The 19,478-nt window shown below is 44.3% G+C and overlaps 1 protein-coding gene across 8 annotated transcripts in view; it reads left to right on the plus strand.

The window, feature by feature from the left end:
- ADCK1 (aarF domain containing kinase 1) overlaps window positions 1–19,478 on the plus strand; it is an 82,026-nt gene that overhangs the window by 50,191 nt on the left and 12,357 nt on the right. For 6 of the 8 annotated variants that reach the window (XM_074910029.1, XM_074910037.1, XM_074910033.1 and 3 more), the window contains 3 exons: window positions 5,544–5,702; window positions 10,384–10,542; window positions 13,773–13,889. In XM_074910029.1, the coding sequence (XP_074766130.1) occupies window positions 5,544–5,702; window positions 10,384–10,542; window positions 13,773–13,889 (435 nt within the window). The remainder of the gene's footprint in view (window positions 1–5,543; window positions 5,703–10,383; window positions 10,543–13,772; window positions 13,890–19,478) is intronic. The other 2 variants (XM_074910035.1, XM_074910036.1) reach the window with 2 other exon arrangements.

Consider the following 19,478-nt stretch of genomic DNA (forward strand, 5'->3'; position numbering starts at 1 on the left):
TTGTGAATTATTTTGAGTGGCTGTGATTGGTGAATCTGTGGAGCACAGTGTAGTATCTGGTGATGGTCTCAGCTCCTGATGCATGTTCCCCAGATGTGCCAGATTCTGGTAGAGTCCGCTGACATGGGCATATTTACACTCAGTTCAGGCATATTTGCCTTACTTTTGGTAACAGAAGCAACTTTATTGTCTGAAAGTTACATGACAAGACATTTAATGAAGTTGTACTGTTACCAGAGCTCAGCTTTACCCTGGAGTCTGGGCTACTTCCAACTGTGGTTCTGCAATACCCTTTGCCCTCTCAGAAACTTACAGGGTCTATCAGCGACTTTCTAGGCTGTCAAACAGCAACTGAGTACCCCGGGCTAGGAGCAGGTGAAGCAATCCTGCTGTTATCGAGACTGGTCAGTCTAGTGGGAAGAGCTTCTGAGGAACATCAGGATGACTCTACAGATCACACTGAAAGGTGAAGCCCACCACTCTGCTTCCAACTGTAGCCAGTGCTGGCTGAGACAAAGGCTATAGAAGCATGACAGGCATACAGTTAAGCTTTACCTGGTATGATCTTGCCACTTCCAGTAATCTGAAGGTTAGAGATTTCCTGGGCCAGAGATTGTATTTTGGTGTTTATTAATAATTTGTGATGGATTTTCTTCATTGACTTGCTTTCCCACCTGGACTTCTGGTGTTCATAACATCCTGTGGCAATGAGTTCCACAGCTTAATTGGTGTGGGGAAAAATTACTTCTTTTTGCTTGTTTTAATTCTGCTATCTGGTAATCTTGTGTGCTAGTTGGCAGTTTGCTGGTCCTGAGTTGTTCTGTGGAGGAACGAGCATTCCCAATCCTGTTCTCCATGACAGAGGTGATTTTACAGAGCTCTGTGACATTCCCTCCCCGTTGTCTCTCTTTCCAGGCTGAAGAGTCCTTTGAAGTCCTGAGAAATATTCGAAGGCAGTTTGAAATGCTTTGGTGAAGGACTCACTTCCCCTGGGAAATGCTGAGCATTTGAAAGTCTCCTCAGTGACACCACCTGTACTGGACTGGTTCAGCTCTGGCAGAGTTGAGGAAAGGTTCTTTGTAAGTGGTTGTGGAAAACCAGAATTCTCAAAACTGTCCTGGACTCTGCTGGAAATCTGGATAGGACTTGTGATGCAAAAGTATTATTACTTAGACCCCATAGTGGCCTCATTCTGGCTGCACCATATAGAGGGGTCTGGTGGACCATGTTGAAAGGGGTTCAGCTTGCCAGCTTCACAGGGCTGGGCTGTTGAGACACCTGTTAGTGATCCTGCATCCCACTGCACCCTAAATTTGTCCTGAACAGGCTGCTGACACGTGGCCACCGTTCATCTGCTGTGGTCACCATGGCAGAGCAGAGCTACCACATCCCATTTGGGGTGATGTTATGTAGTGCTGGACCAGGAAGGGGCTCCATGACTTAAGCTCCTGCTCCAGTGTACCTTGTTAGCAGCGTTTCTGGAGAGGGAAAGGAACATACTTCTCTCTGGAGTGGGCAGGTTGAAACCAGGCAGTAGTATCTGATCATTTGCTACATGGGTATAAAAAGGTTGGGAATAAGAGGCAGTATTTTTCAAAAGAAATTATCTAGCAAAACATGCGCATTTACCATTTATGGTTTGGAGATAAGGCTGCAACTTGGGATATCAGGGTCAAATCCCAGCTCTGTCAAAGACTTCTCAAAACATGCTGGACAGGTTGTGTAAGGTAATACTTTCAGAGAGGACTCGGGATTTGGGAGCTTAAATCCAACTGACTTCCGGTAATTTCCTAAGTGTTTAAGGACAGGATTCACAAAAAACACTGAGGCATTCTGATGCTCAGCATTGTGGCATCAGGTGATGTGTGCCGCAGATCTTGGGCAGAGGTGTGTGCTTTGGGAGGACACTTGAGCACATGAGGAGGCCTGTAGGTGACAACTGAAGACTCCTGGAAAGCGTGAGTTCGTGCAGGGCCCACAATTGCTGTGCACCTTGCACCAATAGCACTCTGGGCTTAATGATGGTCTCTAGGTGCAACCTCAGCACAAATACATACTAATAAGTGTCTAAGTAGGTAGATCCTGTAAGAGCTGTTATATCAGCTCCCCGAGGTGTGAATACTAATACCAACAATCATGAAAAGATTTTGCGTATTTAAAATTAAATGAGCTTCATTCTTTAGAGTTAAAGTCAGGGCTGATGGAAACATCCAGTGAAGTACAGTGATGCATTCATTTGCTGGTTGAACACGTGCCTGATGGGGAGCTGGTTGTACAGAAGGCTAGTGAGGGAAACCACTGTGTTCAGGGACACTGCTCACCTGTACAGCTGTAAACCTGCAGCTGGCTGTCTTGCTCATTTGAAAGAGCAGGCCTACAGTTCATTTTCTCTCTTTTAAGCCTTTATTAAATGTGTCTGGAAACTATGCTTGTTTCATCTCCTGCCAGGATTACAGATGGTAACAGCCAGTTTGATAAGGCCCTTTGAGACCAGCTGTGGCCTGAAAGAAGCTTGAGAGTTCCTTAAGTACCCTGTCAGATGGGCTCTGATACTGTCCCAGACCTTTGCTAATTATCCATCCTGGAAATGATGGTTAGAGTTTTTGTTAAGGATGCTTATTAGCAGGGAGCTTGTGAGCAGTTAGAGCCTGCAGCCTGCTCCAAGAACTCCCTGCCTGCATGAAATGGATGCAGCTGCCTTCCCTTGGGAAGGACCCTGCAGTCCGGCTGGCAGTGTGGAAGCCTGGCTACCTCTTCTCTGCTTCCCTGTCATACAGTCATTCGCTTGCTTTTGCCTGTCTGGAACACACAGCCTGCATCAGAGGCACTATCTTCCTCCAGTGAGCTGCAAAAGGACAATTTCATAATGAATGAGGGTGATTTGCTAAGTGGAGGGACCTGGAGACCAGCCGTAATTGTGCTGCTGCTTTATCTCAGGCTCACACCTGCTCATGTAATGGCCCAGCTGTGATCTGCTCCCTCCCCCATGTGCATGCTCTACCCTTCTGCTCCTGGAGGAGCCATCAATTCTCTGGCCCTGTTGCCGTCCCTTGCCTTGCTGCCCTCGCCTGCAGCCTGTGGGTACACAGAAATTCCCTTCTGGATTGCAACAGGCCACTGGACTGGCTCTGAAGGACATGACAGCTAACCTGTCTTTCATGTCCTAAATAGCAAGTTTTTAAATTAAATCCTTCTGCCAAAAAGAACTCTTAGAGAAAGCTTTCTTCAAGTGATGTTTCTTTAGAAAACTTAGTCACACAAGAATATTATATATATTATTCCTGCCATTGGGAATATGTGGAGGGTTGGGTTTTTTTGGCTATATGCATTCAGTACTCATGGAGGTGGCTGGATTGACCATATAAGCAATTAAAAACTTTTGGAATCAAGACCAGATGGAATTTTCTCCAATTTATATGTGGTCTTACTATAAACGTACCTTATTGGATTCATGCCAGTGAACGCTCAGTTCTGTGCTTTAATCTTTGGAGGATGTTACCACCCTTATGACAGTTAACACTAGTAATATTGACTGCTACTCTATAAAGGGTACATCCCTTTAATATGAAGATGTAGGGCAGTGAGAGAGTTGAAAGCCTCAACTTCCATATGGCAAGTTTTCTCTTAGTGTTTTTCCCTTCCTTACGGGATCTCTTAGCCTAACATGCTCTTGGCCACCTTAAGTCTCTTCCCCTTAACAGGTCCTCTCTTCAGCTGATAGATGAACTTCACATAATGGTAAAAGTCCGTGTGTCTTGAACACGTGTCCCCTGAACCATCTGTCATCCTGTAGGTGCTTCTTTCTTTATACTAATCTGAAATGAGAATCTCAAAATCCAGAAGTGATAGAGAAAAGAAAGGGGGGGGGGGGGAAGAGAGAAAAACCTTTTTTCTCTTGAGACACAAATGTCAATAGGTTTGAATTATGGACCCGCTGTAATTAAAAAACCTACGTAACTAGTTATTTTTAAATGCAGTTGTTTTACTTAATTGATTTTGCCGCCAGGACCAAAGGGAATTAATTAAATAAATAAAATGCACCTTCCTAGTGAATTACCAGAGGCAGCCGAGTCTATTGGAATCTAATTGCTGCAAATGCTCCAGTTTGTTGCTAGCAATAGTTTTCTGTGGAAGGGGCTGGGAGAGAAGGGGTAGGGTGGTGTGGGAGGGGATTCGTTCCCTAGCAGCTGCAGGAGGGAACAGTCTGCTCCTTGTATAGTATTTTTCTTCCTTGTCAGCAAAAAGAATATTCGTTTAACGCTTTGCATGAAGACTTTGCTTAGAAGGTCCTTATTCATATTTAATTACTAGCTCACTGTAACTCTCATCTTTAATTACCTTTCAAAAAGCAGGTTATAAAAATGCAGTGACATTCTCTCTTTTTTGTTACTGCATAAATTACAGGCTTCTCAACTGCTTACCCAGAATTAGTCCAGCCTGCGGGAAGGGTGGGACAGGTTCCTTTTGCTGACTTTTGGATACCTCAGAGCTTGTCTCCACCTTGCTCTACAGAGCAGGACAGAAACCCTCAGCTAGCATTACATGAACTAGCTCCATGCCTGAAGCCACATAACTATGTTGGCAGTCCCTCTGAGCTAATTATCTGTGGGCAGGGCCCTGGCTAGTTAGCCAGGCTGATATCATGCTACCATGGTAATAGTGTTTCCAGGGCCTGAGCTGCCCAGTGCTGCACTGAGGGTCTCTAGCAGGGTGCTGTACTATGCAAGGTAGACAGGCCTTTGCCCATCTCCTGTTGCTTCACCCATGTCTGTCTAGGTTTTTGCTTCCTGGACATCCCCCTGGTAAATCTACTTCTTTATCTGCAGTTTTTCTTATAGTGTAATCCTCAGTTTTACAGCCAGAGCTGCTGATAATTTCCTCTCCTGCCTGGAAAGTGCTTTGCTGTCCCCACCTGGTGCTTTTTCTGAGCTGAGTTGCACTGGTTACTTTTATTGGAGGTGTGAGAGTCCATCACATAAAACATGTTTTCAGGCCAAGTCGTCACAGGTTCAAACTACAATTTTTTTTCCCCCTACCCTGAATCTAGCACTTACCACTGCTCCCAGTCATGTACTGGCTTTCACCAAGTAAGCTAGCTGATGCTGCTGTAATGCATGGGAATGTGCACTGTCAGGTTTCAGGGCATGATGGTGTGTGATACTAAATATCTGCAAAAGAAATACATGTGAAGGGACAACTGTTAGCTTCTGCACTCAGTAACTACCAAGGATGCTGACCATAATCGCTCCAACTCATTTTTAGGATAGCCTGGAGGGGTCCCTCGCATGGTGCCTGGACGTTTGATGTCCTAGGTGAAATGCGCTGCTGGGGCTCTGCCACAGGTTTCCATAAGCAGAGTATCTCCAGGGCACTTCTGTCCTTGGCAGGCTTCACTGGGAGGCCAAGCAGTGACAAGGCTCAGGCAGGGGACAGAGGAAGGATGAAAGGGCTGAGCCTGTACAACTTTGGTACATACTGTCTCTGGCCTGTGGGCAGGGATAGTCTGGCACCCCAAACTGTGCTTCTTTCTCTTCTCCCGGCAGATAAAAGAGCTCTTCATCAGTTTTGAGGACACTCCCTTGGGAGCAGCATCACTAGCCCAGGTGCACAAGGCAGTGCTGCAGGATGGGACAACAGTGGCAGTGAAAATACAGCACCCAAAGGTCCAAGCTCAGAGCTCCAAGGATATTTTGCTCATGGAGGTAAAACTACCTGTTGTCTTGGACAGAGCAATTGCTGTTGAAATGTTTGGGAGCCACATCACTCATGGTGTGAGCAGGTATAATACCACCATCCTGTAGCTTTGAAACCTCCACAGGGATAAATGTTGTCTTACAGGAATAACACAGAAAGTTGGTGCAGTGCGGGTGATTGTGTGGACAGAGGGTAAGAGTGAAGGAGGGCAGAAGGAGGAGACGGGTAAACATTAATGACATTAGTGTAAGTCCATATGAGACTTAAAAACTAGGGAGTGAGTCCTGAAGTCTCTCTTCAGCTTGTGTGCCCATTAACTGGTTGATAAAACTGGTCCCAGTTCCCCTTGCAGTCAGGGATTTGTGGCCAAGAAAAATATCTTTCTCAATGATTAGAATTTTTTTTTCAGTTAAATTTCAGTGTGGATTCAACAGTGCTTGAGACTGCTGTGATTTGGTTTTGTTTCTTGATCAGCTCCTTAATGCTGAGCTGATTGATGCTGGAAACAAAACCACTGAAATACAGAGAGGGTCACCTAACAGGATCAGACACACAGATGAGGGATTCAGCTAGGAAAAATGTTTCAGTGCCTGTCTGCTGTTCCTCTCCTGAGCAGTGAGTACCACTCGTTCCCAGTGTGCAATGCTGTAGCTTCTCCCAAACTTCTAAGTCTAGCCCATTGAAGGGAGGAACTGGAGCAAAGCTGTAGCACTGCACTGCATTGCAATAGTAACAGATGCCAGCAGTATGGTAGGTAATGGCAAATGGAGTTGGGGCTGAGGTGGAGGGGATGGACTGGATTAGGTCTGTAAATGGTAACACTAAAGCTTTTAGCTTTCCTAATAAGCATATATCTGTATGTATAGTACAGTAATCTGCACGTCCTTTGGCAGACAGGTATGTCCAAGGGACTTAAGAGGAGAAGGTTAAGCTGAGGGGGTCTGGTAAGTGTTTAGAGGGTACTGTTGATGCAGTGACACACAGTTCTCCATCACAGCAGATAAGGAATCAAGGATCCTGACAGCATAATCTCAGAGGAGCATATAACAGGGTGAAAGGAAGGACAGGTAGCTTGGGAGGAATACAGAGAATCTGTCTGTGTAGCCATGGATCAGGTTAGGAAGGCCAAAGCCCTCATAGAATTAAATCTGGCCCTGGATGTCAAGGGCCATAAAAAAAGCTTTTACAGGTATGTTTGTGATAAAAGGAAGACTAGGGAAAATGTGGGCCCTCTCTGGAAGGGAAAGGGGGACCTGGTTACCCAGAATAAGGAGGAGGCTGAGGTACTCCATGATGTTTTTGTCTCAGTCTTTGCCAATAAGGGCTCCAGCCACACCTCCCAAGACACAGAAGGCAAAGGCAGGAACTGGGAGAATGAAGAACTGCCCACTGTAGGAGAAGATCAGGTTTGAGAACATCTAAGGAACCTGAAGGTGCACAAGTCCATGGCATCTGACAAGGTGCATCCACGGGTCCTGAGGGAACTGGCAGAGCAAGTGGCTAAGCCACTGTCCATCATATTTGAGAAGTCGAGGCAGTCTGATGAAGTTCCTGCTGACTGGAAAAGGGGAAACATAATCCCCATTTTTAAAAAGGGAAATAAAGAAGACCCAGGGAACTATAGGCTGGTCAGTCTCACCTCTGTGCCCAGCAAGATCACGGAGTGGATCCTCCTGGAAACTTACGTTAGGACACATGGAAAAATCAGGAGGTGATTGGTGACAGCCAATATGGCTTCACTAAGGGCAAATCATGTCTGACAGATTTGGTGGCCTTCTGTGATGGGGTTACAGCATTGGTGGATAAGGGAAGAGCAACTGACATCATCTACATGGACCTGAGCAAAGCTTTGGACACTCTTCCACTTGACATCCTTGTCTCTACATTGGAGAGACATGGATTTGACAGAGGGCCCACTTGGTGGGGTCCCTGCCCATGGCAGGGGGTTGCAACTAGATGATCCAACTCAAACCATTCTATGATCCTATGATTCTGTGGTAACTAAAGATTCTTTAGGCAGCTAAAATACCCTGCTTTAACCAATTCTGGCTAGTCTCCGAAGAAGCACAGTTACTTCCAGCTGCAGCACATCAGTTTTCATCTGATACTTATTTTGAACTCATAGTGAAAAAAATTTTGGAGTTCAATAAAGATATCCCAGTAAGATGGGATATGTCTGTTTCAGTGCTGGTTTGAGAAGAGAACTGTTGGAATTGGCTCTGGGTCCAGCTGTAGTTTTGTATTTGATTCAGGTTCACTCCAGGACTGCATGTAGTGGTCTGCCTGATGAGTTTGCTTTTGTGAGTCATCACATGTATAGCAGTTCTCAGGGGGCTTATGGCATCCTTCGCTCCTGCCCAGGGCAGGATGGGAGAAACTAAACAGTCAAGGAAGAAGGGTGAGCAGGTAAGGAAAGACTGTGAGACCAGGGAAGTAAGAGAATTGTGTATGAATGAGCCAAGACCCAGGTCCACCGTGGGACATTTGCCCTTTTACCAGTGCATATTACAGAAGAAATCCCCCCTCACACTATGTTGCTGTGATTGCTGATTTACTGGAAAGAGACGTTTAAACAATTTTAGAATGATTCCTGTCTTCTCTGGTTTTAGACTAATCCTCCTGGGAAACTTGAAACTAAAACAGTTTATTTCCTCTTGGCAATTTAGTATTGTCCTTCCTCTAGAGAGAGTCTAGTTTGTAATCCTTGAGATCTGTTGTGTACACGCAGCTATGGGGAAGTAGCTCACAATGACACATGCAGTCTTGTTTTTAAAGGGTCTCTTTTGGAGTGTTGGCTTACATGCAACATCATATCCTTGTCTGGGACTATTTTTGTGTAGGCTTCACTGAAGTACTGGTCCTTTAAGAATCAGACAGGCGTTGCAGCTAAGTAGGAGGTTAGTTTAAATATTGATGGAGATGGTCTTATTTAGAGTCTGATGGGAAGGAATCTGAATGGGAAAAGCTAGGTGGAAAATTCCTAAATTCACTTGAGGTTTTGTAGCGTCAGTGTTCACTCCTTAAAAATGAGTACAGCATCTGATAAATCCAGAGAGAGATACCTATCAATACTTATTTCAAGACAATGTTAGACAGATGTCAGAAAATGGACAAGCCAAATACTTAAGTATGTCCCTGCTGATGGTGAAGTTGGCAAATTGATTCAGAAGAGCATTTAAAGAAAGCAAAAAAACAATGCATGAATTTTCTCATACCAGGCACCAATGAAATAATCCTGCAGCCCCTATAAAGTTTATGTACACGTTCATGAAGACCACTGGTTACATTTCGTTTGGGTGACATAAATTTGAAAGGATTTATGCCTCTAGATATAACAGTAGAAAAATCATTCAGTAGTGTCTGGAACCTGGTGATTACATTTTTAAAGGAACATTGAGTTTGGAGCTGACATTCAGATGAGAGAAGTAGAGACAGGGGTGGAAAACAAACGTTCTCACACAGCAGAACAGGGGCAGTGATGGTTCATAAATTTATTTTTTGTCATACATTTCAATGATAGCAGTTTTCTGTGTGTGCTTTAAATGTTCCTCCTGCAGTGCAGGAATTCCCACCCTAACAGTGGATATCTAGAAAGGGAAACTGTCCAGGAACACACACGGACAAGTCTGTTTTAATTTTCACATGGATTATGGAACAAGTAAGATAATGACAGCAAAGTGGATAGCATTTTTATGTTTTATTCTTGCTTTATGACTCAAGTAGTTAAAAAAGGCCAAACAAATTATTTTCCTTAAGATGTGGTCCAAATTGTCAGCTTGTGTAAATTTGTGACACTGGCTGAGAAACTGGCCCTTCATTTGAACAGAAAGCATGCTTGGCTGCTATGCAGCTTTGATTATGCCATCCAATTGCATAATTTTGATTTTCTTCAGGAAGGGCTGCCCATCACTCACCCCTTAAATGTTGCTTTAAGCATATGCTTCCAGGAACTTTTTGGCTGGGCTTTTCAAGGCCCTGTGCAGCTGAATACTTAATCCCTTTAAGCAGAAGAGGATGCCAGGTGGTGGATATATAATATTTAGAAGATACGACGTCAGCATTGCTGAGGATGGTTGTGAATGACACTGAGAAACAACACACCCTCTGACCCCCACCAAAGGTGTCCTTTAAAGACCTGTAGTGTACTACCTGCATCCAGACTCCACTGTCTTCTCCAAACTGCCCACTGGATTTCCTGTGCTAACAAAATTCTTTCTCAGCAGTGGAAGAAGTAACATAGAGGTGACAAGTCTTACTTTAGATGTTCCTTTTTGCATTATTTAAGGACTGTTCAAATGAAGCCAAACAGTGACTTGTAGAACTATTTATAGGACTCAGAAGAGAGTCACTCCCAGGCCATGCCCTTGGCGAGATCTGACCATGTGGTCTCTTCTCCAGGGCTTTGTTTTCCTACTTCTAGGCACCAGGCAGCTGGGCTTCCTTTGATGTCTGTGGCACCATTTAACTCCTAGATGTGCCTGTGTGGAAGGGCAAGCCAATATTTGTATTGCATGACCAAGGCATGACACCATGTGTTTTGTTATGATACTGCAGGAATCCTACAAGCACTTGGGGTGCAGGTTGGGTTTTTTATCTGTGAGTTACATGGAATGATCCTATCAAAACAGCACTGTGTGCAGCTGTGTGGCTTTGGAGCCAGAATGCAGCTGATTGTTTGCTCGTTCACAGGTTCTTCTCTTGGTTGTGAAGCAGATCTTTCCAGATTTTGAGTTCATGTGGCTGGTGGAAGAAGCTAAGAAGAATCTGCCATTGGAGCTGGATTTCCTCAATGAAGGCAGAAATGCTGAGAGGGTTGCTAATATGCTCAAGAACTTTGACTTCCTGAAGGTGAGGAACACATTTCTGTGTATGTGTGTTCATTAATAGTCTCACTTTATGCATCTTGTGGACCTTATTCACCACCTGGAGGAACCATACAGAGGAATAATGGAGTTCAGTCCCTTTGTGTTGTTTATCCTACACGGCTATGCTGGTACAGACCAGAAATTGCTCTGAGACATGGTTCCTTCTTGTTGGTTTCCTACTGTAGGCACCATATATTGGATGAGCAGTGGCTTGGGGCGAGCCGTCTCTGGAGCCTGCTACTTATTTTCCCATACACTGTTTCAGAACTTGTCCAGAGACCTGTGAATTTGCCATTCTTTGCTGAGCCATCAGATGGTACCCTTTCCTGGGCATGATCTCCACTGAGGGCAAGCAATGGACATAAACCAGAAAAGCTAGACTGAAGCTGATGATGTCAAGTAGCATTGGAGACACTATTTCAGGAGGAAATATGTTCACATGAATCCTTCCTCCTGCAAAAAAGCACGTTCTCTGGAACTGAGCATACATCCTTCATACACATCCACAGCTAATGCATTCATGTTACCTTCATACAAACTCAACAGCACCCATATTGGGCTCTTCCCCACTGACACTCTTACCCACCTCCCCTGCTACGCACTGACTAAAGTTACCAACAAATGTCTCGGGTACAACCAGACATGTACACATCTCATTCTTGGAAAGACATAAGCTCACATCTTCAAACTTGAACGTGCACAAATCTTTTGCTGACATAAAAGTGGTACAAGCCTCCACTGTGTGCATTCTGGAAATACACTGGTATGATTAAGCACACTTAGTGCTGTGGGCACAGTCACTGATGTAACTGCATTTGCACATACACAGAGGCGGCAAAAAAATGCACCCTCCTTTGGACCTTCCTGCATATGCACATCAAAATGAGGCTTTCACCTCCTGTTTATGCAGAAGTCCCAAGGTGGAAGTGACAGATGTCTGAAATTGAGTTTTTGTTAGACTTTACAGGCTGATGCAGCCATTTTTAACTTGCTTCCTTCATGCAAGGGCTATTCCTTGTCACCTGACTCCAGGTTTGAGGCTGTTCTTTTGGAGCCCAGTGGCAGCAGTGGCCTTCCCATAGACACAGCTAAAAGCCACCAGGGCTACAGAAGGCCAAAGGCCAATGATTTTGCTGAGTGGGCGCTTATCAGAAGTGATGCACCTTGGAGAGCTGTATCCGTTGCAGCTGTAACTAGGATACTGTGAAGTAAATCCCCATGGAGACAACCAATCACCTCCTTGCTGGGTTAAGGAGCTATCATGATATCAATATGTGTAGCAATAACAAATAGCTTGAGATGGCTAAATAATGGATCCTCCTGTCTGACCTGCCAATTCAGAGACGTGTTCATCACCCAAAGGCAACAGAAGAATTGGGCTCCTGTATCATTAATTTTCCTAAACATGCTGGAAAGCTCAGAAGTAGGTTTTGTGCTGTGAACCTGTTTGAGCTTTTAAAGCCAGAGATAAATTGTTTCCATGCACTAGCATTACAGCCAAACATCTGTGAGTAATTAAAAAAATCACTGAAGAATTTGGCTATGAGTGAGCGAGGTATCTCTGAGAGCATGGATAGTGCTTTACAAGCCCACTGACTTGCTCCTCTAAATCTTGAGACAAGAATGAGTGTCATCTGAAATGATCTAAGGCATCAGGGATCAGTGAGCTAGATAGGCTGGGAAACTGTTAGTTTCGGAGTTGGTTTACTTCCTCACCAATCTAACTGCAATGAATGGACATCCAGATAAGATGGGAAGGCTGCAAGTGGATTCCCTTGGCCTAATGGATCTCTGATGTCAAAGTCTACACAAGGTTAACATGCAAAGTGTGCCAGGAGGGTTGAATGGTGGGTCTGAGGGACACTGGAATTGCTCAGCAAAGGAGTCTTTGATCTAAAGCGGCACACATATGGTAAGGTAGAAGTGAGTGACACTGGGGAAAAGGTCTATCCTAGGACAGGAACAGTGAGGGAGGCATATAGTTTGTGAGGGACTGAAACATTGTCAGTAGTTACAAGCAGAGCATAAAAAAAATGCTGCTTGTTCAGGAGTTACGGTGAGTTACAGTGGCCTGGCTGGTTCCCCTGGCTTTGGTCACCCTAGATGGATGACACTTACCTCTTCCTGTGGTCCTGCTGGATGCTTGCAGTGTGCGAGTCCTGAGTCCATGGCTGAATCAGGTGGGTGAGGGGAGGGGGCTGCACAGCTGTTTCTCTCTTTACAGGATCCGCAATGTGTATCTCTGTATTGGGGCACAGTAATGGGAAGGGGTGGAGATCCCTTATATCTTTGGTAAAATATACCTATGTGGTTTCATCCATGTGCAAAAGCAAATCTGGACAGTTTGGGAGATTGGTCAGCACAGTGATGTGAGGAATATCCAAAGGGAGCTTCAGCAAAAGGACTCTTAACAGTAGGGACTTCAGCATGGAAAGAATTTCGCTGGAGAGAGAGGCTGGAAAAGGGGAGCCAGCCCGAGTGATGCCTGCGTCACTGCCTCCCTGGGTGACACTGGGCCTCTTACTGGTACCTCACTCAGCTTGATTTACTGCAGATTGAATGAAAAGTGCTTTGACATTTTACACTTGTTACTGTGTCACTTTTGGCAACAAGATAGTTAAGGGTCTCCCAGGGTTTCTGTGACAAGCCCCTTATTTGTGACACTTGATTTTTCTCCCAGTTCAATTGCAGATGGCCTAAGTATGCAGGGTTTGTCAGTTCAAAGGCGTTTGTGTTCCAAGGGCCACTGCAGAGATACAATTTATGACGATGGCTTATCATTTTTAGAGCTGCATAAGTGGGCCCTGTGTGTAGCGAACGAGATGCAGTTCCTGTCTAAAGGAGCTGAGTGGATGATTCAGAAACTTGCAATATGTACTAGTTAAACAGCCCAGCTAGAGGAGCTACAGAGCAGATAAGAAAGCTCTCAGACATCAGTGGGAGTGGGAGGTGGTCAAAATCTTGTAGAGTGTGGCTAGAAATGTTTCATGAGGGCAGATCCTGCTGCCATTGAATTGGTGTGCTGTCCTTGCCCACATTGCTGCTGTTCTGGGGAGGGGGTGACTAGATGGGTTTACCTCCCTTGTGCTCAGGAAAAAAACAAGTCCTCACTTTAGTCTCTTCCATTTTTACTAATTTTCTGGGTTGCATATGATGCTTTCCCCTTACTTGCCCAGCCTGTTGTTTGACCTAACCCATCTGTTCCTGTTTCAGGTCCCTAGGATCTACTGGGAGCTCTCAACAAGGCGCGTCCTTCTCATGGAGTTTATGGAAGGGGGACAGGTGAATGACAGGGCCTACATGGAGAGGAATGGCATCAATGTCAATGAGGTAGTTTCTCAGCCATCTCTGAACTGGGTGTGGTGAGCAAAGCAAAGCTGCTGACATCAACTGATGTTGATGCAAAATGAAGGCTGACAGGACAGGAGGGGACAGAAAAGGGAGTCCATACAGATGTGAACAGAGCAATCAGTCTGAGAGATCTCAGTTCTTGTGCTTCTGGGAAAAGTGCATTACCTCTTTTTGGGAACACTTTCCTGTAGGCTGCACAGCTAGAGAGATCTTCAAGAAGAAGATAGTGAAAGATGACCGTGATCTTGTATTACGTACACTCATGGTTTGTACCTGTTATCTTAAAGTAATGACTTCAACTGCTGGTTCTCTTTGTCTCTCTTCTTTCCCTCTCTTTCTTCTGCATTATTTTTCTCCTGGACAAATGTACGGGATGTAGCTTTTATATCCCAGCAGCTATCACCTTATGCAGAAGATATAAATCATAGGTCTTAAATGATCGCATTTACTAGAGTGCTGGAGCCTCAGCCATGGTGCTTTGCATAATATTTTTCTGACATTGGTTGTTTTCTTGTGCTTTCCAAAATCTCCCTCTTTGTTCTGGATGCAATGGTTTTCTTCTTTGCTTCATGGTCCTACATTAATGTGTAGTTTTGCAGTCCTTTATTAAACAGCTGCCAGATTTCATCCCTACAGAGAGGCTACATTTCCCCAATGAGTGAAGTAGTTTGTGTGTGTGGTATGAAGTTGGGAGAGCACTTTGGACTCTCTGTGGCTGACACATTCTTGAGGAAAAGGAGGTATTACTTCTCAGAGGGGCTGAGAAGATGCTGGGGAAAAGGGTTTTGAGCCATTGGACAGTGTCCCAGTCAGTGAGTGGTGATTAAGGCACTACTGCTTGCCTTTCCCCTTGTGCCCTATTGATGAGCCTCAAAGCTGCACTTGGTTGACTGGCTATCAAAGAGCTATGGCATAAAATCAATTGTACTTAATCTGTCCATGCACTTACCTCTGAAATCTGAACGCTTCCTCTCTCTGCTCTTCCTCCTCTCTCCTTCCTTTCTATCCATGGCAAAGTTCATGTGGCATCAGTTAGAGACATGCCAAAAATCTCTCATGGGAGGGGAAATGTGAGTTTGGTGTGCCCCACAAGGAGAGAATGTTAACTATCTTCTCAGCTGCCTCCCTAAGTCAGCATGCAGCTTTTTCTCTGCTTGAAGAGCTCAACGAAATTACAGGGGGATGACTGAGTAACCTGCCTGTTTCTCTGCTTGTTTCTCTTTGCCTCTTCCTCTGCTCTTGCACCCCACAGAAGTCAGTGAGATATTTTCTAGTAACCTCTGCAGACAGAAAGACAGGCACCTTTTCATGTGTTTCTCCACTGAAATACAGGAAGGTCTAAGGTTAAAGTAGATTTTGAAACTATCTTTCTATTGTAACTGTGACAAACAAGCCAAGGACAATGAGTAATAACGAATGATGCTCTCTTCCCTACAAGATGTCTGGTCCATTTTCACTCAAGAGACTTCTTAAATGAATATAACCTCACCCATAGATAATGCAGTCTCTCACATCTTCATCAGGAAGAATTTGGAGTATTTGATTCACTGTTTTTTCTCCTCCCTCTTATCAGGGCATCACATTGTCAGCTGATCAGAGATAGACATAATTCTTTCTCTTTGTTTTGTGCTGATGATCTTTCTTTGTATTTACCAAGGTAGGTGCCTTAGTGATATATCTGGTCTGCAGAGAGCACCACAGTGTGACTCTTGAGAACATGGACTCAATGGACTTTACTATCAAGAGAGATTTTTAAAAACCTTGTTCATGGCAGAACATGCAGAGAGCTTCATTCCTGGACAAGTCAACTGGTCAAAAGTGAGAGCTCTTTGAATGAGTTTATCCTGTCCTTCTGCTATAAAGGCAGAGGTCAAATCTAGCCCCCAGCGCTCAATACAGCAGTGACTATTCCTCAAGTCTTGAAATAGTCAGAAAGGCTTGTTTTGATGTATTAGCAGGAGGACTCTTGAGCAGTATGTACATTCAGACTTTGAGCTGGGCTTCCTCACTGTTCTTGGACAATAGATGCATTCTGAGACTGAGGTAGCTAGCATGGTGTAGCTCCCTGGGACTTGGGTTGCTTCTTTGAATTTTCTCAAACTGCTGGAGATAGCAAAGTTGTCTGGAGAAGCCCAGGAAAAAGACATTCTTTGCAATCTTCCATAGCTTTCTCCAGCAAGTCAGAGTGGAAAATTCAATGACTTCAGCCTTTCAGTGGGATATTTTGCTGCCAGTATGTGCCAAAGTAGAGAAGCAGCTAATTTCAGTTTTTCTAACTTGCAGAGGCTTTTGCTTGTGATAGGAGAGATTTAGGGTGAAAATTCAGCTCATTTTTTTGTTTGTGCTTTGGGAAGGTTGTTTTCTGATGTCCTGGCACAATAGATTCTGTGCAGCCATGAAACCACATATTTTGCTGATTCTGAACTGGTCTGTAAATGATAGCTAAGATGTAATTTAAGAAAAATTTGTCAACAGACTTCCAGTATTGCAAAGTATAAGCCTCAGAACTTTCTGGCAATCTGTCAGGTATAGGATGTTGCTCAGCTCAGTGGTAGGACTGAGTTTCTGCAAACTCAGAAACCTGTGATGAGCTGTTCTTTTTTCCTTTTCTCTCTCCACACCCTGAAATTAATGATTAACTGATTGCCAATAAAACAAGAGTAGAAAGGAGGGAATAACAAGCCTTTCAGAATCATGTGATGGGGAACAAGGTCTGTTATTATGGTCACAGTAAGATGAGGCACACCCCAGACTTCTCCTCTGGCAAGGTGCAGCAGATGGGGACAGATAGGACCAAGGTCTATTATCAACTGCTGCTGTTGATGCCCTGGGTAAAGAATTGCATGGCATGGTGGTGAAGTGAGCAAAAGGCAGCAGACACTGAAAGGACTATGAGGAGGGGTGGCAAACCAGGTTTCAAAACTATGACATGGCTTATAATATACAGCAGTTCTGGCTTTTGAGAGATTAGCTCCCTATAAATCACCTCAATCTATTTATCTATCAAGCCCTCTATTATCTTACTCTTTTTGTTTTATTGGGCGGAGGAAGAGCAGTCTTCACTAAGCAGGATTTTTCTCATGTGACAATGCAGCCTTGAAAAGCAAGCTGAGCCTCTCTCCTCTAAATGGAAAGGATCCCTGAGGTGAAAGCTCCCTTCAAACCAGGTTACTGACATTTACTTAATACCGTCTGTAGCAGGATTATCATTAAAGCTGCCCAAAAGCACATTAATCTCTCTGGATCCGTGCAAGCGCTGGATTGTAATGGCATTTAATCAGAGAAGGCTTTGATTTCTAAAGACAAGTGCAAACACTGAAATATCTGCCTGTGGAAGGGTTACTTATTCATGTGCAAGTGTAGCTGAAGGTGAGCATTTAGCTAGGATATTGACAGTGGGAGGGAAGTCTGAAGAGGGGAGTTACCAAGAAATGAGCTGGCATAAATTTTTGAGGGATGACCAGGCTGTGGCAGGGTTAAGAAGGAGGTCACTTGGAAACGGGGATGTTCCTGTTTCAAGACAAAAGAGCATTTACAGTCTTGGTTGAGAAGATATGTTTTGAAGGGTGGATAGAGCAGCTGTCAAGACCTTTGTAGCATACTGTGTGCAGGAGGGAAGGAAGGATAGCAAGGCTACTTAAAGCATGGACTTTCAAAGAAGATCCTAAATGGCACAAATGCTCCTTTTGCACCCATTCTGATTTTACCCGATTCATTTAGAGAGACCTTGTCTGTATACAAATCCTAACATTATCTGTTGTCCTGCTGCATGGGTCCTCCCTGTCCCTCCTTGTGGATGCTTTGCCTGTCTCTGCAGAGGCTGCTGATCAGCAGGCTGTGGGAGCTGTGGAGTACAGATGCACTCGTGACATGTGCTGTATTGCCTCCAACTAACCAGCCAGTTCAGGTAGCCAAGTGGAGACTCTTTTGTGATCACCCTGGCTTGGACTTGAGTCAGGGAAAGGAAATGATGCCATGTACTTCAGCTCACTAAGAGCCTGGTCATGAGCTGTGGTTGATTCAGAAGTCAGGGAAGTGTTTTGTCCAGCTGAGAAGTGAAAGCAAACAGCTAACGTACTTAAGATGAGCTATTGTGCACAATTATTGCCATCTGTCACCTCATCCTACTGTGGCTTTTTTCTTCCTTCTGTTACTCAATGGGTTCTGCACTGGAATGATATCTCTTAGCTCGATAAAGAGCACAGCTACCTTCTCATGGTTGACAGCTTTGCAACTCGAAATATGCTTTCAATGTGGGATTTACCCTTCCACCAAGAGTCAGGACCTGCTGCCTTGTAGCTGCTAAAATTTATGTGGGATTTCCCAGGGTGGGATCCCTTTGTCAGTGCAAGTGTGGAAACCTCTCATGTCTCAAGTATTTGTGCTTATAACACTCAAGTGTTAGATGAAATGGAGCATGGAGAAGAACACTGTTTCTGGGAAAGATGGCTATTCTTGCTCTTTGCACCCGATGATTTAGTCTGTGGAGAGGTTTCCTTGCAGGTTCTCCTACATTTCCTCTTCTGTGGAGCTTAATGAAAATTCACAAGGTACTGGTAAGCAAGGATAGTGACCTCCAGCATTTTCAGCTTCTGAACTGTACAAAGACACCAGGTAAAAGAGTTAAATTACACACAAACCTGTTTCTTACTGAATGTCAGTCTCAAGCATCAGTGTCAATCATTGCTTAAATCTCAGCAAGGTGCTTTACATTAAATCCAAGGGAACATGGCTACATTTAAAGCCAAGGGAAAATGATCTCCATGGCCATTTTGGGTCTGACAGAGATGCAAGAAACAATTAAACAAACAACGACTGATCTTCTCTACCTATGTCCTTTTGATAATGTGTAGAAATTTACCAAGTTATTCCCTTGCTTCCCTGGGTGGATGAGTCAGAATATTTCTCCCCACTTAAATGCTGTGGAAGATGGGGCAATGAGCAGGAAAATAATTTCCTCAGTCCCAACAGAGAGTATGGGGCATGCTAGGAGTACACTCCAGGAGTCCTGAAAACTATTCCTGTATCTTAGTGACATCGTGTGTCCAGACATCACCTTTCTGTGATGCTAGATCAGTGCATAGTGATAGTACTGCATTTCAGAGCACTGTGTTTTGATCCTCACAACTGGATCACAGAGAGCAGAGTGTGAAATTGGATCTCTTGTGTATGACCGTCCTAATTTGCTATGGACAAGAGCCATTTCAGAGCAGAGGCATAGAGCAGGTTCCAAATTGTGGCTATTCTCCATCCGCACCCTTTGCTAATTTGACACCAGTTTAATTGGGTAGGATTACCCTAGCAAGATCAAGCAAACCCTTAGATGATGGCTGTAATAACAGCAAAAGAAAGCAAAAACCCAATACGCTCTTCAATCCAATTAACCTTCGATTAAGGTTCCAAAATCAATGCTATTATTTTGGCCTGAGGAGGTAATATTGAGCCCTGAGAAATGAGCTGCACAACGACCTTTACTTTTAATGAGATCAATAGAAGTTAGTGTCGCCATCTCTTAAAATAATTGGCAAATATTACAGCCAAATTAAGGCCAGAGACTAGTATCTGCTC

Source organism: Athene noctua, chromosome 6 (genome assembly GCF_965140245.1).
Source record: "Athene noctua chromosome 6, bAthNoc1.hap1.1, whole genome shotgun sequence".
Taxonomy (NCBI): domain Eukaryota; kingdom Metazoa; phylum Chordata; class Aves; order Strigiformes; family Strigidae; genus Athene; species Athene noctua.